We start from the raw sequence: 25,286 nt of genomic DNA on the forward strand, positions 1-25,286 counted from the left end.
GCAATATATTTTAGGCCAAGAAAAAAAACTAGAAACTATGCATATTATTGGTATTTTCTTACAAAAAAGAATATACAATTTATTAGTATGGAATTCTAATTCTAATTCTTTGGGGTAGTTTCCAGTACACTCTCTCCATACATTTAGTTAGCAGATTTATGTTTTAGGGGCTCTTGCTACAGGTAGCACATGTAATTTTGCATTAACTTTTATGTTGATAACTATCAGTTAACACCCATTGATTAACACAACTGGAAAGTTCTAGCTGAGAGTCCTGAGTAATGGCTAAATGAACATATTGTCTAGTTAATTCTATTTTTCATCCATTCAGCAGATATTTATAGGGTGTTAAATACCTTCATCCATTTGGCTAAGTTCCTGAGGGATACAACGGTGAGCAGCTTTGTAAAACATTACTACTAACAATGTTTTACTGAGTTAAAATAAGATAGTATTAAAAGACATGAAATAATATTAATGTAGGGAAGGAGGAAAATGAAGTTAAAATGTTCTTCGGTCCTTGTATTACCTAGGAGGAAATGAATTTGGAGAGGCACTAATCTACAAGTTGATATCGTTTTCTTTAGCAAGGCTTAGCAATAGTGGGGGAGGTTTGAATGACTGGATCGATCAAATGTTGGGAGTGTTATAGAGCAGTTATAGCAGAGAGAGTAGTTGGATAGTGGAAGAAATAAAGTTAAAGATACTTACACGGAGTTCCCATTGTGGCTCAGTGGTAACGAACCTGACCAGTATCCACGAGGATATGGGTTCCATCCCTGGCTTTGCTCAGTGGGTTAAAGATTTGGCATTGCTGTGAGCTGTGACATAGGCTTGGATCCCTCGTTGCTGTGGCTGTGGCATAGGCCGGCAGCTGTAGCTCCAATTAAACCTCTAGCCTGGGTACTTCCATGTGCCGTGGGTACAGCCCTAAAAAGCAAAAACGAAACAAAACAAAATAAAACAAAAACCTCTCAGGTATTGGAAGAAAATGGAGAAATGCAGGGATGTATTTTTGATGAATATGAGGGGTATATTTCTTGGTAATAAGAGTTAGAAAATTGGAAGGCTATTTTAAAGAGAAGGTAAAATATTGCTCGTTAAGTCTAATGTTCTTAAGGTAGAGAAGAGATGAAAACAGAAAGGAATAATGTGAATGAGCACCAGAGCACACTGGTAAGGGATAAGGAAGTTGGTAAGTCAAAGGGTATAAAGGAATAGTTGGTTTGAAACCTCCAGAGCTTCTCAGGTGAAATCTGAAAACAGCTACCTGTATACTAAGGGCAGGGGAGAATCAGCATAAGAGCAGACCACTCCACATGGGTAGGTGAAAGGTTTAGTAAGCAAGGGAACTTACATATATGAGGCTTGTCTTGGATGACCACAAGACAAGTAGATTTCTGCACCACCCACCAAAACCTTAAAGTTCATACTTTAAGGCTTCGGCCTTAACTGGGTTTAGTCATGTATACCATCCAGATGGAGCACATCACTCTGTCAAGGCTACGTCCTTGAACACAGCTGCCACTGCAGGAATGGTGGACAGAGTGTACATTCCAAGGACAAGAGAGGGGATGAGGAATCGCCAATTGCCTTGGGTTCAGCTTGCAGGTCAATTGGCAGTCATGTCCTCTCAACTACCCCCTCCAACATGATTTTTAAAAGACATTCAAATCATGTAACTAATCTGAAATTAGAAACCTCTTCTCAATGGGTAATAAACCCTCTTTCAGCTTCTTTCAAGTAAAGGCTTATCACCTACAACACATTGTGACACATGTACCATGCACCCTGAGATTAGTGAAAACACACTAAGTCAGAATATTCTCTTACGTAAGCACTGGGTTCTTTTCTAAGATTTAAAAAGTGGTATTACCACCAAAACAGATCTAGTGCCAGAAAATTTCATACATACACTTAAAAGTCTAAATTTCTTTAAAAGGTCTAATAATATCTATGATGCTCACCATCAACTGGTAGGTTTTGTGACAAATCTTTAAGTTTCTTATCTGGGAACTTGATTTTCATGTTTTCCAAAATGTTTTCCAGATTACTGACATCAACCTTCCCACCTAAGGGAAGAGTCGGGAACACAGGGGAATTTAATGACTTCCCTGAATGAGAAATTTCAATTAATCTCCATATACCATGACTATCTGCAAAAATATCAATAACCCAACATATTCAAGTGCACAAAAGTGAACAAAATGGAATTAGGAAAATCCTATAAAGTGCAAATTCATTCCCTAATGAGTTACAATGATGGAGACAACAAATTGAAAACTTTCTGGTAGGTAGGGCATAAATGCTCAGTTCTTTGAGTTACTGAAATGCCTGGAACTACTGCCAATTCTTTACTTCACATTTTCCATGCAGACCCAGATTTAGACCTGCTTTACAACTAAATTTGACAAAAGCCAAAGTTTTACTAAGCAGGAAAATGAAAGACTATTTGAAAAAGGGCAGCTATATTTGAAACAACTAAACATAAAATCAATTCATACAAGAAGGAGTAAGAGCCACAAGAGGAAAACTAGACAGTAATACAAATGTGAGCTTGGAGAATCCTATTTATCTTTATTCTCATACTTCTTACCATTGAAAGATTTCACACCATCTAGCAATCTATTTTCATATATACTTCCATCATCTGTAAGAAAAGGCTCAATTTACACGACAGATAAAATGACAGAGAGATCTAGAGAGATAGTATAAAGGTATAATTTCAAAAAATTCTTTGAAAATGATTTGCCATGGAAATAACTTTGATTTTTGCCCTCCAATGAGTTTGAGACTATAGAATGGAGAAAACTCTCAGAGTGTTGTGTCTGACCACAGAGCCAGTAGTTATTGGCGAACATCTTAATGGAACATGACTCTGTCTTTCTTTCACTTTTCTTTGACTTTTCCTTCTTTCTCCTAGGCTCCTATTCCTCCCACCCTCACTTGCTTCCTTCTGTCTCTTAGCTTAACTTTTAGTTCTGAGGATGGAACCAAATATAATAATAGAAATTTCTATGTCCAATGGCAGGATTCAAGAAAATAGAGTTGCGGATCCCTAAAGAAAGAACTCAATTACATTTTTCAAAGGAAGGACAAAGTCATACTAAAATTTCTTAGTCATTCTTTTCATTTTTTAAAAATTAGGATATCTAATGGGTATAGTTTTTTTTTTTTTAAGTTGTCTTAACACACAGGAATAACCTTTCTCAAAAGCTCTAATGGTACTTGAAATGCTTACCATCAACGTGCAGACTTTTCACCAGTTCCACGTATTCATGAGGTGTGAATTCTATCCCAATGCCTTCCAGAATATTTTTCAGATCTTTGATATTAATTCTTTCTCCTTCAAAAAACAGAAATGGAAAGTATATTTGACGATATTAAGAACTATTTATTTATATAATGATTTTTTTCCCATTATAGCTAGTTTACAGTGTTCTGTCAATTCTCTGCTGTACAGCATGGTGACCCAGTTACACATACATGTATACATTCTTTTTTCTCACATTATTATGCACCATCACAAGTGACCAGACATGATATCAGTTATATCTGGAATCTAATAGATGGCACAAATGAACTTTTCCACAGAAAAGAAAATCGTGAACTTTGAGAATAGACTTGTGGTTGCCAAGGGGGAGGGGGAGGGAGTGGGATGGATTGGGAGCTTGGGGTTAATAGATGCAGACTATTGCCTTTGGAATGGATTAGCAATGAGATCCTGCTATGAAGCACTGGGAACTATCTAACTATTTAAAGATATGAGACAAAACTGTTCATACTTATACATCATCATCCCCAACTGCTAGATAAAAGATAAAGGTACAATAAAACCTGTCCTGTGGAGTAAACCACAGCAGAGGATTAGAGCTTACTCCCTTGACCCTAGGGAAAGACATGCTTTCCTAACACTGGGGATAAGAGAGCAGTTCTCACAGTAAACAGGGGATTTAGGCAGTCGCCTTGTAAACTAGAATGTAAATGTTAACCTGATACTGCCTTGTTTTCCCCTAAATTGCTAGATTATTGACCATCATCCTAATTTTTAAGATTTTTTTTTTTTTACCTTTTTAATGCCCGCAACCATGGCATATGGAAGTTCCTGGGCCAGGGATCGAATCCAAGCCACAGCTGTGACCTATGCCACAGCTGCAGCAACGTCAGATCCTTTAAACCACAGCATCGTGCCGGAGATCGAACCTGCGGCTATGCAGCGACCCCAAGGTGCTACAGTCAGATAGGAACTCCCATTCTCCTAATTTTTATCAATTCATTTTACCATTATCATCTATTATTGTGGTGATCTAGTTCAAGGATTGGCAAACTTCTTCTGTAAAGGGCCAGATAATAAATACCCTAGGCTCTGCAGGGTGTAAAGTTTCTGTTGCAGTTACCCAGCTCTGCTACTGTAGCACAAAAGCAGCCACTGATAATATGTAAATGAAGGATGTGATGTGTTCCAATAAAATTTTCTTTATAAAACACAGCAAAGGCAGATCTAAGCTGTGTCTGTGACCTATACTACAGCTCAAGACAATGCTGGATTGTTAACCCACTGAGCAGGGCCAGTGACCAAACCCACATCCTCACAGACATTATGTTGAGTTTTCAACCTGCTGAGCCACAATCGGAACTCCCATCGCTCCACATTCCTTTTTTTTTTTTTTGTCTTTTTAAGGACTGCGCTTGGGGCATATGGGGGTTCCCAGGCTAGGGTTCCAATCGGAGCTGTAGCTTCTGGCCTACACCAGAGCCAAAGCAACCCCAGACAGGAGTCTCGTCTGCAACCTACATCACAGCTCACGGCAACACCAGATCCTTAATCCATCAAATGAGGCCAGAGATCGAACCTGCATTCTCAAGGACACTAGTCAGGTTCATTTCTGCTGAGCCACGATGGGAATGCCTTAATTTAATCTTATAAATGGTATTTCATTAGAATGAAAGGTGTTATTAGAAAAAATGTAGAGTTTTTTTGCAAATTCTGGGGAAATTTTTTGAAATTTTTGCAAGTCTCCTCTAACAAGGCTGTACTTTTTACTGATAACAAGCAACTGCATCATTACGAGACGGCAACAATACTTCCTTTACATTTTACAAAGGAATTTACTTACTCTCTGAATGAGGGTTACACTTAATTTCAAGGACAAACAAGTTAACTGAATATTATCAAACTATGATTTTTTAAAAAGAAGAATAAGCACTATGAAATTCAGGATATTGCTATCTCAAAAAAATGGGGAGGCAGGATGATAGAATAGGAGAGCAACCATGTATTGATGTAATGATATTGAAAATATTCTAGTTAGTTTGTTGATGGGTGGAGTTGTGGATATTAGTACTATACTGACATATTTATGTAATAACTGAAAAGACAAGATGGGAAAATATTATTAAAGAGTTAGGATTTTAATCTTTATGATAACTTTTAACTTGCCTGTAACTGCTTTGATATCACTCATCACTTTTTTCAGAGGAACATTTCCATCAGCTGTAATACAAAGCATAAAAAATTTAGACAATGACACAAAATTTAGAAAAATCCATATATTCTACTAAATTATTTGCGTTCACCTTAAATTTGTATTTCTTGGTTTGAATGCTTGATTCCTTATTAGGAAGAAGAACAGTAGTGTCTGGCCCACATCCCTTGAACACAGTATCTGACCATGACTAATGTACTATTTTCAGCTCTTAGGTCTTCAGATAGTTTTTTATAAGCATGGTTAAAAAACATCATTCATAAAGATCAAGTTATTTTTGGCTTGTTTGTTGTTGGTTGTGTTGTTTGGTGAACCTTACATCTAGCACAGATACCAAGGGAGGGCTTTGCATCTTCCATCTATTCTCAGTAAGCTTTCCTTGAATGTTTTCAACTTATTTATCTCAAAATGGTGATGACATGTGGCTGTTAGATACTTGAGGAAATATTATGTCTGTCCTACTACTTCCTGTTAGGGATATTTTTCTCTCAGTCATTTCTGGCTCTCTTTGTTAGTCATTCATTCACTTACTCACCTGCTCCCAGGTTTGTTTCTCCCTACATTCTCTAGCCTGATGACAGCTGTGAATATCCTCTCAGAATTACTTATAGTTGAGGAAGATGATAATTTCAGATGAATAAAAATGACAAAAGACAGGATTTCTTACTTTAAGACCAAGTTCTTCACAATGATTCTTAAAAATGTCTTAAATCCTTCAGATCAGTCTAGTTTTAGAAATTCTTATACATGATCCTAAGGTTATAAGCTCTCCCCTAAAAGGCAAAATAGTTATTTACAATGCTTACCATCAATAGGTTGCCTTTGCATAAGACTTTTAAATTCCTTATTTTTGAGCTTGATCCCCATGCTCCCCAGAACTGGGTTCAGTTTATTGACATCAACCTTTCCTCCTTAATAAAAAGAAATGTGAGAAAAACCCGATAAAGACACAGTATGAAAAATACTTCTTGCCCTGATGAGTTAAATTATCTCTCAGCTCTCAACAGGTCTGGCTGCTGGAATTACCTTATGGAAAGTGCTTTAGAAATAACCATTATAATCCTTTAAAATGTTCATAATTCTTAGCCCACAAATTCCACATTTGGGAATACCAATAAAGCTTATGCCAAAGGGGAGAGATAAATGTTCATTATAGTCTTACTTATAATAAGTGAAAAAAAGAAAAAAAATATCTAGCATTTAAATATCTAATGACAGGATATTGTTAAGTAAAGCAGTTGGTTTTCTTTTTTTATTAAAGTATAGCTGATTTACAATGTTTCTTCAATTTATGTTGTACAGCAAAGTGACCCAATTATACACAGTTTCCTGTGCTATACAGTAGGACTCCATTGCCCATCCAGTGTGTTTCATTTCACAGCAAATTACATAGCCATAGCTGTTACAAAAATTTGTTACCACAGGGGGAAAATGCTTTTTTATAGGGTGTAATTATATCAAAATTATTTAACTTATATGAATTAAAATCATACGCCCAGTAAAAATGAAAAAGGTAAATAATACACACGTTTCTCCCTGACATTCCACAGGCAACGAGCACATAAGGAGAGTGAACCTCAGATGGACAACATCGATTATGTTCCAACATATGGACTAATTTCCCCTAAGCCTATCATGCTGTGAGAATCTTAATGAGATTCTAATATTAGTTATATTTTGACTCTTAGGCAAGTCAACTACTTCATCTAATTGCTTAACTATAGGAATAACAATCTATTTCATATCATTGGAATAAAAAGTGTCTATGTTGGGGAGTTCCCATCGTGGCACAGCGGAAATGAATCCGACTAGGAACCATGAGGTTGCTGGTTTGATCCCTGACCTTGCTCAGTGGGTTGAGGATCCGGCATTGCCGTGAACTGTGGTGTACACCACAGATGCAGCTTGGATCTTCGGATCTTGTGTTGCTGTGGCTGTGGTGTAAGCTGGCAGCTGTAGCTCAGATTAGACCCCTAGCCTGAGAACCTCCATGTGCAGTGAGTGCGGCCATTGAAAAGAAAAAAAAAATGACTATATTGGACTTATCAAGACTATTATGTTGGTGTTTTTTTTTTTTTTGTCTTTTGTCTTTTTGTTGTTGTTGTAGTAGTTGTTGCTATTTCTTGGGCCGCTCCCGCAGCATATGGAGGTTCCCAGGCTAGGGGTCGAATCGGAGCTGTAGCCACTGGCCTACGCCAGAGCCAGAGCCACAGCAACGCGGGATCCGAGCCACGTCTGCAACCTACACCACAGCTCACGGCAACGCCGGATCGTTAACCCACTGAGCAAGGGCAGGGACCGAACCCACAACCTCATGGTTCCTAGTAGGATTTGTTAACCACTGCGCCACGACGGGAACTCCTGTTGGTGTTTTTTATGGAGTCTTCCTATGGGATTCCAGAGCGATTTTGACTATATGAGATTTTTGCTGTTTTAACTATATAGGGCTTCAAAATGTTGAGTGGTAATTATTCAATATTGGAATTATGAGTGTATTTTTTCTTTAATCTAGATATTTAATGGGTATGTGGCATCTTTTATATTAAAAAACAAAACTAATAATTCACAGCTGTGCATCATGATGGTTATTTTCAGCACTATCAAAGCTAAAACTCTAATTAGACCTATTCAAGAGTACACAAAAAGAGACTTAGGACTACCTCCTTTGAATCTGATTCTGCCAAGCCTACACAGCATATACACAAAAAAGACTGTAAGATCAATATATAGAAGGGGTGGCAGAGGAATTATGATCTAATAACTAGGAAAAAAACACAAAGACTGAGAATCTCAATCTTTTGTATTTTCTCACTGCATTTATTACCCACCTTTGAAAGACTTCAAAACTGTTAGCAATCTATTCTGAAAAACTTTGTTATCACCTGCAAGAAAAGGCACAGTTTAGGACAGACAATGACTCACAAATAGAATATAAGGGTCAGATTTTAGAAACCTCTTCACTTTCACCTTCAAATCATGATGAAGTTAAGCAATAAAAAACAACTGTCATTATGGTGTAGAGTGGTAGCCTGGGGTAGAGGTTAAGAGCCTGGGTTCGAATTCTTGCTCTGCTGCTGACTAGCTTTAAGGCCTAAGGCAAATTACTTATCCTTTCTGTGCCTCAAGTTTTTCCCACTTGAGAAAATGGAGATAAAATGGGGATAAAGTGTCATCATTGTGTGTGATAAGGACAGAACTTGGCACATCATTAGGACTCAATAAATGCTAGCTGCTATTATTACTAGATATACTTACTCTTTTTTTTTTCTTTTTCGGTCTTTTTAAGGCCACACCTGTGGCATATGGAGATTCCAGGCTTGGGGTTGAATCAGAGCTGTTGCTGCTGGCCTAAGCCACAGCCATAGCAATGCCAGATCTGAGCTGTGTCTGCAATCTACACCACAGCTCATGCAACACTGGATCCTTAAACCACTGAGCGAGGCCAGGGATTGAACCTGGGTCCTCGTGGATGCTAGTCAGATTCATTTCCACTGAGCCACAACGGGAACTCCAAGGCAACTATTGGTTTATATGCTATAGAGCTAAAACTCACATACCATCTTTTCCTGTTCTATTTTCAACTCCCTTCCTTCTTTATTTCTATCACATTTCCATTCTGTTTCCTTTACTTCTTACATCCAAAGTTTGACAAGTCGGTGGCTTAATGAGTAACAGTAGGAATTTTCTATGTCCTTTTTTCTCTTTTTCTAAAATACTCTACATTTTAAAAGCAGGTGATTATTCCTCTGTGGTCTGAATTTTAATTTACTTCCTGCAGGTGTTCTCCTGCTTCTTGAGAGGAAAATCATAAACTCAGGAAGGTCTTTGCCAGAAAAAATACAGACAACTCTGATCCTGCAGAAATTTGAGAGTTTTTGCATTTTCCAAACTTTGAAATAATTAACAAATTCTCTGAGAAACAGGAGAAAACCTAAACAAGGAGCACAAACCAGAGGCAGTTCTGGCCATCAGAATATTCAGGGAAATCTGTGGAAAACTGACAATAAGGATCCACTTAATTAGAGAGAGACCAAATCCTGAAATACCCCCAAACCTTCTTGCAACTGAGGTGGTCAGGCAAGAGGACAGGAAAAATCCAGTCCAGTTAAAGAAGAATGTCATGAAAAAAATTAACATGAAAATCCCACTGTTTCCCATCCTAGTTGGTGAGCATCCCCAAAGTCATCCTGATCCACAAAATCCTCATCTCTTCTAGAAACCAAAGGGATAGTTGCTTCAGCTTTGATTCTCTTCCCTACATCATAACTGGGCAGTGTTGTAGCTACATTATAAATATGGAGGCTCTGCAAACTCCAATCCATCTTTGTACTTAAATTATTCTGTACTCTCTGCAGAGATGCTGTTGTTAGGTAGAGGACTGTCACCTGAAGCCTGTTCAGGTTCCCTGCAGGCACTTCCTCATTAGCAACTGCTGTTACTGGCTGCTACAACGCTCATGCTTCATGGTGTTGCTAACTTCCAAACTGGCATAACAATACAAAAAAATTAATTTCTTGGCAGCTGTTATAGGAATTACTTTTAGGGATACCTAGGCCTTTGTTGAGAAGATGCTTTGTTGAGAAGATAGCTGTTGGGAAGACATTGGACTTTCATGTTTAAAGGAAGAAATAAATAACATTCATAACAGAAAGGAGAGAGAATCCTTTCAGAAATTGAGAGTAGAAGGAGGACTCTTGGGTTTAGCTATATTTCTGTTTTGTTTTGTTTAACTGCACCCATGGCATGTGGAAATTCTTGGACCAGTGACTGAACCAGAGCCAGATTAATGACAACGCTGGATCCTTAACCCACTGAGCCATGAGAGAACTCCAGAGTTTAGTTCTGTGAAGGATAAGGGTTCTGAAAAGGGAATTCCAGTTGCAATACATTGATAAGTGACTCTGGGAGAGAACAGGGATCTTTTATGAGGAGTTTGCAATGTTTACTGAGAGAGAGAAGATGTAAATTCTACTCCTTCCTCCCCTTTTCAAAATCCCGAGTAACATCCTGCCTATTCAACAGTGATTTTGTGAAAGAGGGTTCTCCTGGCAGTTAAATTCTGTCCTTGGGTTGGCACAGAGTAATAGAGAGACTGTTTAGACAAAAACAAGAGCTGGAGGATGGGTACAAATGATCCCTGAATGTGTGTCACTTTAAAATATAAACATCACAAGTAGGACTATAAAACTCAAGTCTCTGAAGGTCACAGCAACACAAATGAAGCTCACCATCAACTGGAAGTAGTTGTAGTAGTTCCAGACATTCCTTATCATTGACTTCTACCCCCATCTCTCCAAGAACATTTTTCAGATCACTGGCATCAATCTTTTCTCCTTTGAAAAACAGAGTGTTATAGGCAAAGATTTTAGAAGTTAATTACTCAGTGTTTTAAAGAGGTTCATAAAAACATGTTATTAGCCTATATGATATGTATTTTTAAAAATATACTTATGCAATAGTTTATATGACATCATTTCCAATTTGGGGTTAAAAAACAAAGGCAAAATGGGATGTGGAAATGCAGTGTGTCAATAGAAGTCAAGGCAAACTTGTTCTTATAATATTGATATACTTAATGTTGGGGATAATAAGCAGAATGAAATCTAGTTACTGGATTGGATAATGAATTGACAAAGGAAATAATTATGGCAGGAGATATTATAGTGACTTATGTAACTGTTCACAAAAAACAAATTGTATTGCATTTTTCCAAACTTTGCCTTATTTATTAATATACCTACAAAAAATTTAGCTATTTAAATGTAGGCAAAGACACATATTTAGCTGTCTGTATATATATAAAAGAAATATCTCTACAGTACATAGGACTTATTATCAGAACAAAGTCTGTGGTTTATTTTTATTTTTTGGTCTTTTTAGGGCTGCACCCACGGCATACAGAAGTTCCCCGGCTAAGCGTCTAATCGGAGCTATAGCTGCTGGCCTACACCACAGCAATTCTGGATCTGAGCCACGTCTGCGACCTACACCACAGCTCACAGCAATGCCAGATCCTTAACCCACTGAATGAGGCCAGGGATCAAACCCACAACCTCATGGTTCTTAGTCGGGTTCATTAACCACTGAGCCATGATGGAATTCCCTGTGGTTTTTTTTTAAAACATACATAATCTGAGATCAAGTGGTTTTTGTCAGGCAGAAATAATTCATAATAAGTGGGTAAAATGGGAAAAATAATATGATCAATAGCCTACTTGGACAATATCATCTAAAAGTTATTATAAATCATTAGGATTTAAATGTCATAGAAACTCACCTGTGAAATCTTGCATTCTCAGTGTCACAGCTTTCAGATCAACCTTCCCATCAACTGTAAGACACAGAGCAGTCACAGACCAACAATGAGACTGTTCCTGATGCTTTCTCCATCTATGACCCCTGCCCGCAACTAGAATGTTGATATCATCTTGAATTTTAATTCTAAACTACTACATTACATTCCTGTACAATAAATACTTAGACATAAGAATACATTCTTTTAAGTTCTTTCCTTCACTTTGTTTCATAAATCCTACAATTTCCCCGATCTTCAGATTCTTTTACTCTTTCAGGTGTGAGTTTGTTTTTTATCCTAATTATTTATAAATTTCTCTTTGTTCCCAATGTTATGAAATTTTACAAGAATGTTTAGGAATAAGTTTAAAATCTTTTTTTTGTTCTGCTTAGTTGTCCCTTTCAATTTAGGACTTCAAGAAAGGGTAAGAAGAAATGAAATGATAATATGTGAGTAATTCTAGAGGAACATATTGTATAAAACAAAAACAAGTTGGGAAGAGGGATAAATAGAATTAAAATAGTCTATGAATCTTGCACTTATTGGATGAAGATAAAAGCCTAATATACAATTGGACTAAGATAAATTAATGCTGCATATTGTAATTTCTAGGATAACATTTAAAACTTCCAAACTAACAAGAAAAATAATAAAAATCCAAAAGTAAGGCAAGAATGGAAGAAAACAGTATTGAACAGTGGTACAAATACAGGCATTGAGTAAAACATTTAAACACAAATATGGAATTCCTGTCGTGGCTCAGCAGAAACGATTCTGGCTGGCATCCATGAGGACGAGGGTTTGATCCCTGGCCTCGCTCAGTGGGTTGGGGATCCAATGTTGCAGTGAGCTGTGGTGTAGGTCGCAGACGTGGTTCGTATCTTGCGTTGCTGTGGCTGTGGCATAGGCTAGTGGCTGCAGCTCCGATTTGACCCCTAGCCTGGAAACCTCCACATGCTGCCGGGTGTGGCCCTGAGAAGAAAAAAAAAAAAAATCGAAACCCACAAATACGTCAGTAATTTTATAATTTGCTACAAAAATGCAAATATAAATGACAGATTCAGATCGCTAATATTTTGTTTATGACTTTTACATATTCACTTTATGAGAGGGATTAGTATGTGATAGTATCTTCCTCTTTTGTGTTTTCTTCATCAAGTTTTGGTATCAAAACTTGATATCAAACTTGATAGTTTCATAAATCAAACCAGAAGTCTCTCTTATTTTTGCATTCTTTGAACAAATAAGATGGGCATTATTTCTTACTTATATGTTAGGTAAAATTGACCAAGGAAATGATCTAATTCTCTAAAACTTAAGAATTTAAAATATCTGAAATATAAGGATTCATAGGGATTGAAACTAAAAGATGGCTAAATATAGACCATACAAATATTAAGCAAAAGTAAAATAGTATAGTTATATTTATGCCAAACAAAGTAGGCTTTAAAGAATAAAAAAATTCTAAAGATAATGAAAAAAAGTCTAATTCACCATGAAGATGTCCCAATTCTAAATTTGTATGCACCTAATAGCATGGCCTCTATAACTGCAAACTGCAAAATTACAAAAAGTAAACAAACTATAATGGAAAAAATAAAAATCATTTTAAAAAATAAAGCCAAGAAAAGAATTACTGCAAAAAAAAAAAAGAAATGAAAAAATTCTAAATTACAGTGGGGTGTTTTAATATATCCTTATCAGTAGTTAATAGAATAAGCAGAGAAAAATCATTGCAGCTATAAGAAATTTGAACTACAAATTTAATAAACTTGATTTAATGGACACAGAGACAATACTGTACCCAGTAATTTCATAAGGCATATTTTTTCACATAGAAAATATTTATAAAAATAACCATATATTGATTATAAAGATAAATCTCAACAAAACTTAAAAGTAATGGCAATAAAAATCCAAAATAATATTAAGAAAAACAGTTCCATCTATAATAGCATCAAAAGAATAAGTCACCTATCACTTAGGAATGAATTTTACAAAAGAAGTACAAAACTCATACTTCAAAAACTATAAAACATTGTTGAAAGAGATCAATCAGGACCTAAATAAATGGAAAGACATCCCATAATCATGGGTCAGAATACTTAATATTGCGAACATGGTAATACTCTTCCTATCTCTGACCCTCTCCCACCTGCTAAAATGATCTAGAAATTCAAGATAATTCATGTCAAAATGCCTAGCTGGCATTTTTGCCAAATTTGAAGAGCCAATCCTAAAATTCATTTGGAAATGCAAGGTATCCTGAATAGCCAAAACAGTCTCAGAAAAGATAAAGTTGGAAGACATAACACTTCTCAGTTTCAAAACGTATTAAAAAGTTATTTAGGAGTTTCCGTCGTGGCGCAGTGGTTAACGAAACCGACTAGGAACCATGAGGTTGCGGGTTCGGTCCCTTCCCTTGCTCAGTGGGTTAATGATCCGGCGTTGCCGTGAGCTGTGGTGTAGGTTGCAGACGCGGCTCGGATCCCGCGTTGCTGTGGCTCTGGCGTAGGCCGGTGGCTACAGCTCCGATTCAACCCCTGGCCTGGGAACCTCCATATGCCGCGAGAGCGGCCCAAGAAATAGCAACAACAACAACAATAACAATAACAACAACAACAACAACAACAACAACAACAAAAAAAGTTATTTAATTAACGTAATGGCGTACTAGCATAAGGCTAGACATATGGGTCAATGGAAGGGAACTGAGAATTCAAAAAAATTCTTACATTTGCTGTTAATTGATTATTATTAGTGCTATTTTTTGGCCACATCCACAGTATGCTGAAGTAACTGGGCCAGGGATCATTCCCAGGCCAGGGATTGAACCCAAGCCACAGAGGTAGCCATTGGGCCACCAGGGAACGATCTCTATTAATTGATTTTTTAAAAAATGATTTTTATTTTTTCCATGATAGCTGGTTTACAGTGTTTTGTCAATTTCCTACTGTACAGCAAGGTGACCCAGTAACACATACATATATATATATGTTCTTTTTCTCACATTATCATGCTCTACCATAAGTGATTCCATGTTACTTGACTTTTGACAAGGGTACCATAACAATTCAATGAAGAAGAAGAATCTTTTCAACAAATGGTGCTGAGACAACTAGATATCCACATGTAAAAGAATGAAGGAGGACTGCTTCCTCATATCTCACACAAAAATAATTTAAAATGTATCAAAGACCTAAAATTAAGAGTTAAAACTATAAAAACCTTGGAATGAAATATAAGAATAAATCATTTTTGCCTTGGGTTAGGCAAAGCATTCTTAGACATGACACCAAAAGCACAGGTGACAAAAGAAAGAAGCAGATACATTGGATTGAATCAAAATTGAAAACTTTTGTGCTTCAAGGAGAAAACAACAAAGTAATAATTCAGACCCAGATGTCTTCATTGGTTAATTCTACCAAATATTTAAGAGTGAAATAATGCCACCTTATACAAAATCTTCCAGAGATTTCAAACAAGAAATACTCTTCAACTTATATTATGATGTTATTCTAACTTTGTAAGCAAAACCTAATGAGGACTGCACAAAAAAAGGAAAATCCCTTATAGACATGGATGCAAAAATCTTCAACAAAATATTAGCGAACTGAATCCAACAATGTATAAAAGTGATAACACATCATGATCAATATATTCCAGGGATGCAAAGTTGTTTATTTCATTTTATTTTTTGCTTTTAGGGCTATACCTATGGCATATGGAAGTTCCCAAGCTAGGGGTTGAATCAGAGCATAGCTGCTGGCCTACGTGCCTATGTTACAGCTATAGCAATGCTAGATCTGAGCTGCATCTGTGATCTACATCATAGCTCATAGCAATGCTGGATCCTTAACCCACTGATTGGGGCCAGGGATAGAACCTGCATCCTCATGGATACTCTGACAGGTCCTTTAAAAAGCAACTACTTCACTCTCCTCAATTCTACACTTGAAGAAACAAAACCCCAGGTAAGCTGAAGCACTTTTGTCCATTTTTCCACTGTAAGCCAGGTAGGGGCAAAGCTGAGACTATACTTATCCTTATACCTTTCCCCCCTCAACCATGGTGTATAGGAATTCATGCTCTGTGCTCTGAGATACATGCTATTTGACTGTAGAAAGTTGACACTGTAGAACAGTGGGGACAATTCTGTTTTGATGGTATTTTAATGGTATTTTGTTTTGATGGTATTTTCAAAAATGTTGTTGGGAGTTCCTGCTGTGCTTCTGTAGTAACAAATTGACTAGGATCCACGCAGTGGGTTAAGGATTCAGCATAGCCATGAGCTGTGGTGTAGGTTGCAGATGAGGTTTGGCTCTGGTGTTGCTGTGGTTGTGGCGTAGGCCAGCAGCTATAGCTCCAATTAGATCCTTAGCCTGGGAACTTCCTTATGCCGTGGGTATGGCCCTAAAAAGGAAAAAGAAAAAAAAAATGTTGTTGGAAAATTTGAAACTTATAGGAGAAAGAAGAAAAACTTGACTCCTACACCCCACATACAAAAATCATTTCCAGGTGGATTGTAAACTAAATCTGAGATGCAAAACAATAAAATTTTAAAAAGATAATGTGGGGGAATACTTAATGACTCAGGATAGGAAAAGGCTTTGTTTTTTTTGTTTGTTTGTTTTGTTTTTGTTTTTGGCTGAACCTACCCATGTGGAAGTTCCCCAGGGCCAGGGATAGGATGCGCACCATTTGGTATTTGAATGACATTTTATTTATTTTATTTTATTTATTTTATTTTTTTGCTATTTCTTGGGCCGCTCCCGCGGCATATGGAGGTTCCCAGACTAGGGGTCGAATCGGAGCTGTAGCCACTGGCCTACGCCAGAGCCACAGCAACGCAGGATCCGAGCCGCGTCTGCAACCTACACCACAGCTCACGGAAACGCCGGATTGTTAACCCACTGAGCAAGGGCAGGGACCGAACCTGCAACCTCATGGTTCCTAGTCGGATTCGTTAACCACTGTGCCACGACGGGAACTCCCTGAATGACATTTTAGCTGTGTATAATCTTTGTCATGCTTTCTTTTTCAACTTCACAGATACTCTGACATGCTTTTCGTTCATTTATTTATTTTATTTTTTAAATTTTTATTTATTTATTTTTTGTCTTTTTGCCTTTTTCTGGAGCTGCTCCTGTGGCATGTGGAGATTCCCAGGCTAGGGGTCTAAGTGGAGCTGCAGCCGCCGGCCTACGCCAGAGCCACAGCAATGCAGGATCCGAGCCACGTCTGCGACCTACACCACAGCTCACAGCAGCTCCGGATCCTCAACCCACTGAGCAAGGCCAGAGATTGAACCCGCAACCTCATGGTTCCTAGTCGGATTTGTTAACGACCGCGCCACGAAGGGAACTCCTCATTTATTTTTTGCTTGATAATTTTCTCTGCATTTTCCATAGCTGGAAATTTCAGTATGTGGAAATTTTCTTCATCTAATACTAAACTATCTTTATTAATACTTTACTTTTAACCAGCTATGATGGAAAAAATAAAAATCATTAAAAAATAATAATACAAATATTTTACCTTTTTTTTTTTTTGGCTTTTTTAAGGCTGTACCCACAGCATAGGGAAGTTCCCAGGCTGGGGGTCGAATAAGAGCTGCAACTGCTGGCCTACACCACAGCCACAGCAACACTGGATCCAAGCCGTGTCTTCAACCTATACCACAGCTCATAGCAACGTCAGATCCTTAACCTACTGAGTAAGGCCAGGGATTGAATCCACGACTTCATGGTTCCTAGTTGGATTTGTTTCCACTGAGCCACGATAGGAACTCCAAAAATACTTTACTTTTATTGCTTCACTTCTTTTAAAATATTCTACTTTCTAGAAGATTCATTCAATTTGCTTTTTAAGCCTTCCATTGAATTTTTTTTAAATTAATATTCCTGATTTCCAAGTTTTTTTTTTTTAAGGGCCTGAGCTGTGGCATATGGAAGTTCTCAGGCTAGGGGTTGAATTGGAGCTACCGCTGCTAGCCTACACCACAGCCACAGCAGTGTGGGATCTAAGCCACGTCTGCAACCTACACCACAGCTCATGGCCACGCTGGACCCTTAACCCACTGAGTGAGGCCAGGGATCGAACCTGCATCCTCATGGATCCTAGTTGTATTCATTTCTGCTGCACTACAACAGGAACTCCCACCATGTCCTTTCTTTTCATCTTGCATATGCTTCAGCAGCTCTGTCTAGATCTTCATTTTATTCTCAGGATTTAATGTAACTTTTAATTGCCCTTTCTATAGCATCTGAGACCAATTAGCTTTCTTCCGTGAGAGGCGTTTGCAGAAAATTGTTCTACCCTTTTTTACTGTAACCTATGGGTGTGGTGAGGCGTTACATGGTCTTATAATTGGGTACTGCTCTTATATCTTAGCTTTGGTTAAATGTCCCAACAGGATTCATTGCTCTTAGACCTCTAGTTAAGTTGAATGAATTCTGGTCAAGACATTTCACCAAACCCCAGATGTTAAATTTCGTTTGCTGAGTTTTCACTTTTTTCATTTTTGTTGTTCATTTGTTAGGTATTGTAGGAAAGAAAAACTAAATGGATTTTGTTTTTTTCATCATCTTAATTTGAGTCCTCTGGAGAAGTTTAGGTAGCATTTAAATAAACAGTTCCTTGAAAATTTGAAATAATTTATTCTCAAAACTCTCTGGGCTTGTCACCTTTTGTTGGAGTGATGGATAGCGGTGGAGAGCTGACAAGTATAATGATTTGATAGCTTTTTTCAACTATCATTGGCCTATTTATATTTTCACTTCTTTGCTCAGTATTCATAATTAATTTTTTTACCCTGGGAAAAATGTTCATTTTATTAATAAATTTAACACTGTAATTTCACATTATATGAAATAGCTTACTGTAATAGTATTATGTTCACTATCCAGTTACGTATCTCTAAAAATTCTTAACATTTTCCTCTCTATTTCCTTTTAATCTTCCTATATCAGAACTGAGGCATACATACTGGAAATAACCATTAATCAATTTTAATTACTCCTCAGCATAGGCTGTTCTTTTTCCTACTTACTATTTAATGTTTCCTTAAAACGTTTTTCATTCTATTTTCTTTTCTTTTCTTCACTTTTTTGACCTGTGAATGATTTGTTAGTACTCCCATTAATTTTCATTATTGACAGTGGAAGACATTTGCTAGTCTTAGATTAACGAAAAGACAAGAATATGTTTTCATTTGAGACTTAAATTTGGCCACATGCTTTTCAAAATGCCCTGTCAATAGCAAAAACTACTATCATTGGTCTATGGATGCTCTCAAACCCATGATGTCCTAAAGGGAATAAATTATTATCTACAGTGCTTACCATCAACTGGTAGGTTCTGTGAAAAATCTTCAAGTTCCTTATGTGAAAGATCAATCCCCATCTTTTCCAGAAATGTGTCTAGATTATTAACATCAACCTTCCCTCCTTAGGAGAGACAAAAAGGATATCAAGATGTGAAAAAAATCTGTATTAATTGATGTATACTAACACTTTAATCATGAAGATGTTAAGAGTCTAGTAAGACCTAGTCAAGGGTACAAAGAGAGTCATCTTATCATCTGACTATATCTTTCATTCAATCAATACAGAGCAAATTCTAAAGGGGCTGGGTAATCTCCCAGGGATTTGTGACATAACTTATCTAACACATCTATAAATATTGAGAAAATATACATACGGGATTTTTTTTTTTTTGTCTTTTTTGGGGGCCACACCCACAGCACATGGAGGTTGCCAGGCTAGGTAGGGGTTGAATCGGAGCTACAGCTGCCGGCCTACACCACAGCCACAGCAGTGTGGGATCCCCGACTCACTGAGCCAGGCCAGGGATTGAACCCTTGTCCTCATGGATACTAGTTGGGTTTGTTAACCATTATAGGAACTGAGCCATTATAGGAACTCCCATATGGAATTTTTACATGTAATAAAAATAAATGAGCGTATATGAAAAACAGGAGAATATCTTGGATTTATGTGATTACTTATCATACTTCTCACTCACTTTTAAGATTCTTGACACCATCCAGCAACCTTTTTTGAAACACTTTTCCTTCAGCTATAAGAAAAAGCATAATTCAGGTCAGAGAAAAATTTTAAAGAAGATTCATCTAAAAATAAAAAAAAATTCTACAATTCAAAAAGAGACTTTTTAATAATTATTTTCCTGAAATTTACCTATTTTCTCTCAAACAGTAACAAAATTCATTTGGAGAAAAACTTTTAATGAGGAAAATATGTCTACTGTTGCATAAAAGACAATGATTATTGGTTTAAAACTTACATATTCCATTTGATTTACTTTTACCTTTGATGTTTTTCCTCGCACCCTTTACTCTTCCATTTCTACACCCTTTCACTTACTCTCAGGGATATTAGTGGAATCAAGGACAGCAATACATATATCGTTTTGGTAGGAATGAGTGAAATAGCCATTGCCTACCATAAGAAAAATTAAATGACCCAGATTTTCTTTGGCAAAAGCCTAGTACTAAAAGTTTTCTAAAATGATTTAAAAAATAAAAAAGAACAACCTGATACCAATCTGGTATCATTTTAGAAGAAAACTTCACGGTGAAGTACTCTAAAGCCCCTTGAAGCATACATATATATTCTAAAATCTTTACCATTAACTGGTAGAGTTTTTATTAAATTCAAGTATTCCTCATCTGTGACTTCTACTTTCATGTCTTTCAGAGCATTCTTTATGTCACTGACATCTATCTGCTTTCCTAAAAAAGACAGAAATGGTCATGAAAAAGAATTTGAGAACACAAAATTGGTGAGTTATTACAACAAATGCTTCTAACTAGTAACATTTTCACTTATATGCACCATTATGATAATTTTGTGGGCACTTAAATAATCATGTATTGTACAACAACAAAGAATTAAAATTTATGATTATGTAAACAAACAAATAAATAAATGCCAAACACTGGTTCCATTTTTCGCTAAATAGAAATTTAAATATTTATCCTGATAGGTTTTTTTTTTTTTTTTCTGCATCTGTTCCAAGCACCCGTTTCGAACCCAAGCCATATTAGCAACCTGAGCCACAGCAGTGACAAAGCTGGATCCTTAACCTACAGAGCCACCAGGATTTCTTTTTATTTATTCTGCTTGGGATTCATTTGGCTTCTTATAGTTGGCATCATTTATCTGTTCTGGAAAGTTTTCTTCAAATATTGCTTGTCTCATTCTCTCTCTTTTCTTTTTGGCATTGCAATTAAATATATGCTAATTTTCTTATTATTCTCTTATGTCTCTAATCTCTCTTTCATAGTTCCCATTTCTTTGTCTTTCTGTGCAACATATCTTGTAATTTCCTAAGTTCCTTAGTTCTTTCTTCAGCTCTTTATCAGTTACTCTTAAATCCATCAAATGTTTTAAATTTCTACTATTTTCATTTCTTGAAGATCTATTTGGCTCTTTATCAAATCTGCTTGCTCTTTACTCACATATATTTAAATCTGTTTTAATTATTAGACTATATTTAGCATGCTTATTGATCATTTTTTGTCTAATAATTCCAAAATCTAAAATTTCTGCTGATCTTATTCTGCCATATGCTGTTCACAGTGACTCTTACTCATCATACCATGTTTTCTTACATGTTTAGTAATTTTAGCCATGAGCTGCTTTCTATGTGAAATTCTTTGTTTTGAGAAGGAGATCGAGTATCCTTCAGGATAGGAATATTGCAGATGAGTATCTGAATTTTCTTATGGCAGGTGCCTGAGTGCATCAGTCATTTGGGTTTACTTTGAACTAAATTCTTAGCCTAAGTTAGTGTGAATTTGGTAAGCCTGTGTGAAGGTCATTTTGTGTTTATAAATTGAGTTAGGCAGTTTTCCTCACAGTCCAGGGAAGTAGTTCTAACTCACTCTTATGCTGTATATGTAGCTTTTAGAGTCTTAGCTTTAGGGGAAGTCTCCTCTTATACTCCCTGCTTTGGGTGGGCTCTGAGCTTTACTTCCTCTGCACTGAGTTGGCAGATGGTGAAAACTATGCTCAGATTCATTTAGTTCAGCAAATGCTTATAGAGTGAAATGGCCAATGGGGACCTGCTATATAGCTTGTAGAAATATACCCAATACTCTGTAATAATTTATGTGGAAAAAGAATCTGAAAGAGAATGGATGCGTGTATATATATAACTGAAACACTTTGTGGCTTGGTAGAAATTATCACAGACTTGTAAATCAACTATACTTCCATAGAATTTTAAAAAATGAAACAAAAAATAAAGAAAAAACTCAAAGAGAAAGGAGAGCACAGATATACAAATGCATAAATGATGGCCTATGTTTTGCAAATTTTTAAACTATATAATAAAAGAAGAAAACAGGGATCTATAGGCCTTGAAGACCATGTATTTAACAAAGAAACTCAACATATAAAAAAAGAAAACTACAGTGTATGTAACTTTGAACTATACCTTGAAAGGAATAATTTTTTAAAATGTTGTAGTTTAGAAAGAGCTTGGATGCCTAATCACATATTTCCTTAAAGTCATAATGAATTTGAATTTTAAAAAGCTGTTATTACAAAAAAAATAAATGTGGCTTTACGGCTCTTCTTACTCCTTTGAGTCACAGGCTTTTTGTATGAATTATTCCTTCTAGTTTACAAGTTCATGGAAACATTTAAGGATTCTTTTAAAATTATATTTTATCTGCATTATTAGTTGTTTCCAACATCCAGGCACCTAGCCCACTATGTTGCTAGAAACAGAAGTACTCGTAGAAGGTACACGAGCGGTGTATATGGGTGCTACATACTTGTTTGTGCTCTACTGGGCTCTCACTTTTTCCTTTTTCTCTCCCCTTTCCATATGTCTGGAATGAGAAGTCGCTATTTCACATGGCTATTCCTTTGTAATTTCAGAGGTTACAAGCAGAAGGTCCATTTAAAGAACCAGTGTTTAACCATATTGGATAAGAGGACAACAATCCAAAATCTTGTCAGTGATAACTGCTCCAAATGAGATATAGTCATCTGACAACTCCCTATACTACTTCTTCATACCCCAAGCAGACCGAATACAGATGGATAACATTGTTTTCTTGTTACAAGTGCCACTGTATCTGTAATTAATCCTACTACTATAAATCCCTTAGAGTAAATGTTTAAAGTCTGAAAAACAAGACCACAGGCACATTGACAGGTTGTAAATGCAAAGGAAAGAGACTGAGTGAGTGAATGAGTGAATGGCACACATACTTCTGAGAAATAGCAAGAGAAGGAGTAGTTTTGTCTTAAAATAATAATGTCTTATTGTGCCAGAATGTGACAAAAGATAGCAATAGGCAAACTCAGGGTGCATAGTAAATTGAAAAATGCTTGAGGGGAAACAAGCCTTTATTTACTAAACCACCAAAGTAGTGGGAATTTCCAACAATACGCAGTCCTTTTTCTAAGCCTCAATCTGTTTCTCTGGGACTAACATTGGAAAAGTATTCTTTTCTTCTCCATGATACAACCTCTACAAACTTAATAGATAAGAATCTACTTCTGACCTATATGTTAATAAGACTACACTATTTATGATTCAAGGAATAAGCAAAGAATTAGCCATGGTCCCAGAATCCCTGAAGATGAAAGATTCCACTGATGTAGGCAGAATAATTGTATCAGATTCCATAAGAGTTCAGATTGATTCTTTCTACATTGTTGTATATATTTCTTTTCATCAGTACATAAAATGTCAGGCCATGCTTCAGGAATGTTAACACAGTACATCAATAGCACAGAGAAAAGACTCATTGCTTATTATAGCTTATCCTTTAATAAAATAGCCTTGGCTATATCCTTCTTGCTTCAGAGCAATTGCAGTTTCTAAGATCAGTCAAAAGCATCTTCAGATTTCATATTCAGATCATTTTAAAATATGATGGTATCACATGCAGTTACAGTCTCTATTGCTAACTGAAAATATCCAATATTTTTGGACTAGTTGATTAATTATAAAATTTCATTTATTCCTTCCATTGATTACTATCCATTGGTATAACAGTATCAATCCAGTGATACTATTACCTTTACTTGATGAAGGAGAATTATATTTCTGTAATTATAAATTCAGTAATTACATATTTATAATTCAAGAAGTGTCTCTGTTATGAATAGGTCTTTTGGACATTTCAGTGCCAAATTCTGACTTAATGTTATTTGTTGATGGGTCTTGCGTTACAATGAAAAGGAACTATACTAGGCTATCCAATTCTTTAACAGATACTAGATTGGTTCAAGTGATTAAACATTGGCCTTTTCTAGAGATTTCAAATAGGTAAAACTAAAAGACAGATAATGTGTTTTATGGTAATTATTATTTGATGCTTTGATGCTGCTCAAAGAAATTATTATAAAGATAGAAACCAACAGTAAAACAAATAAAGAATTAAGAAAATGCTTTAGCAGATCATCTTACTAAAGAGACTGTGCAGAAAAGAGTTAACATAGCAGGCCTGTGCCTACTATTTTTAAAAGAACCTGCTTGCCAGGTTGGTATTTGACTGGCATTTGGGATTTCTTGAATTTCAGAATGTTCTCTCCAATACTCACTGTGGCTGGACTTGTACACACAATGTGCTTTATGGTAAATACTTGCTTTTCTTCTGGGAGCCTGGCATTTTGACAGTTGTTAGGCAGAGGGTGCTTCTGTGAGCGACCCCAGTGAAAAAGACCTTGAGCACTGAATCTCTAATGGGCTTCCCTGGATATACACGTGTAACCACATTATTGCCGCTGGGGGAAAGGTATGTTGTATGGCCCCTCATAAGACGGAGAACACAGGAAATCTACAGATAGATTCCAGAATCTGGCTATATTTTTTTTCTTTTGTATTTTTTTTTTTTTTTTGGTCTTTTTAGCGCTGAACCTGAGGCATATGGTGGTTCCCAGGCTAGGCGTTGAATCGGAGTTGTAGCCGCTGGCCTATGCCAGAGCCAAAGCAGCGCAGGATCTGAGGCACATCTGCAACATACACCACAGTTCATGGCAACGCTGGATCCTTAACCCACTGAGCAAGGCAAGGGATCGAATCCACGTCCTCATGGATATTAGTCGGGTTCATTAACCACTGAGCCACAATGGGAACCCCCTGTATATATATTTTTTCTTTTACTGATCCAGCTATATATCCTTGCTGTTCACTCTTTGTATTGCACAGTTTTATGGTTTTGACAAATGTAATATACCACGTATTCACCATTACAATAACATACAGAACAGTTTCACTGCCCTAAATTTCCCTTGTGGTCTTCCTATTCATCTCTTCTTCATCTACCACTCCTCTAAGCTCCTGAAAATCACTGATCTTTTTCTGTGTCTATACTTTTGCTTTTTCCAGAATGACATGTATTGGGATCATTTAGTATGTAGATGTTTCAGACTGGCTTCTTCCACTCATTTCTTTATCATTTAATAATATTCCATTATATGGCTGTATCACAGTTTGTTTATCCATTCATCTTTGAAGGA

General features: G+C 36.5%; 2 protein-coding genes and 1 pseudogene across 2 annotated transcripts in view; all 3 read right to left on the bottom strand.

Annotated features, from left to right (window-relative positions):
- The window catches only part of LOC100516640, a 51,230-nt gene extending 46,164 nt beyond the window's left edge, over window positions 1–5,066 (bottom strand). Inside the window, exons 1-4 of the mRNA XM_021068079.1 lie at window positions 5,045–5,066; window positions 3,242–3,346; window positions 2,597–2,650; window positions 1,968–2,072 (exon numbers count right to left, since the gene is read on the bottom strand). Of these exons, the coding sequence (XP_020923738.1) occupies window positions 1,968–2,072; window positions 2,597–2,650; window positions 3,242–3,346; window positions 5,045–5,066 (286 nt within the window). The remainder of the gene's footprint in view (window positions 1–1,967; window positions 2,073–2,596; window positions 2,651–3,241; window positions 3,347–5,044) is intronic.
- LOC106504254 overlaps window positions 5,379–25,286 on the bottom strand; it is an 86,531-nt gene continuing 66,623 nt past the window's right edge. Inside the window, exons 23-30 of the mRNA XM_021066793.1 lie at window positions 20,429–20,533; window positions 19,807–19,860; window positions 19,125–19,229; window positions 11,764–11,817; window positions 10,715–10,819; window positions 8,315–8,368; window positions 6,293–6,397; window positions 5,379–5,494 (exon numbers count right to left, since the gene is read on the bottom strand). Coding sequence (XP_020922452.1) covers window positions 5,397–5,494; window positions 6,293–6,397; window positions 8,315–8,368; window positions 10,715–10,819; window positions 11,764–11,817; window positions 19,125–19,229; window positions 19,807–19,860; window positions 20,429–20,533 — 680 coding nt within the window. The 3' untranslated portion in view covers window positions 5,379–5,396. The remainder of the gene's footprint in view (window positions 5,495–6,292; window positions 6,398–8,314; window positions 8,369–10,714; window positions 10,820–11,763; window positions 11,818–19,124; window positions 19,230–19,806; window positions 19,861–20,428; window positions 20,534–25,286) is intronic.
- Window positions 9,194–10,100, bottom strand: LOC102160182 (annotated as a pseudogene).

The sequence above is a fragment of the Sus scrofa genome, chromosome 12 (genome assembly GCF_000003025.6).
Source record: "Sus scrofa isolate TJ Tabasco breed Duroc chromosome 12, Sscrofa11.1, whole genome shotgun sequence".
Lineage (NCBI taxonomy): Eukaryota > Metazoa > Chordata > Mammalia > Artiodactyla > Suidae > Sus > Sus scrofa.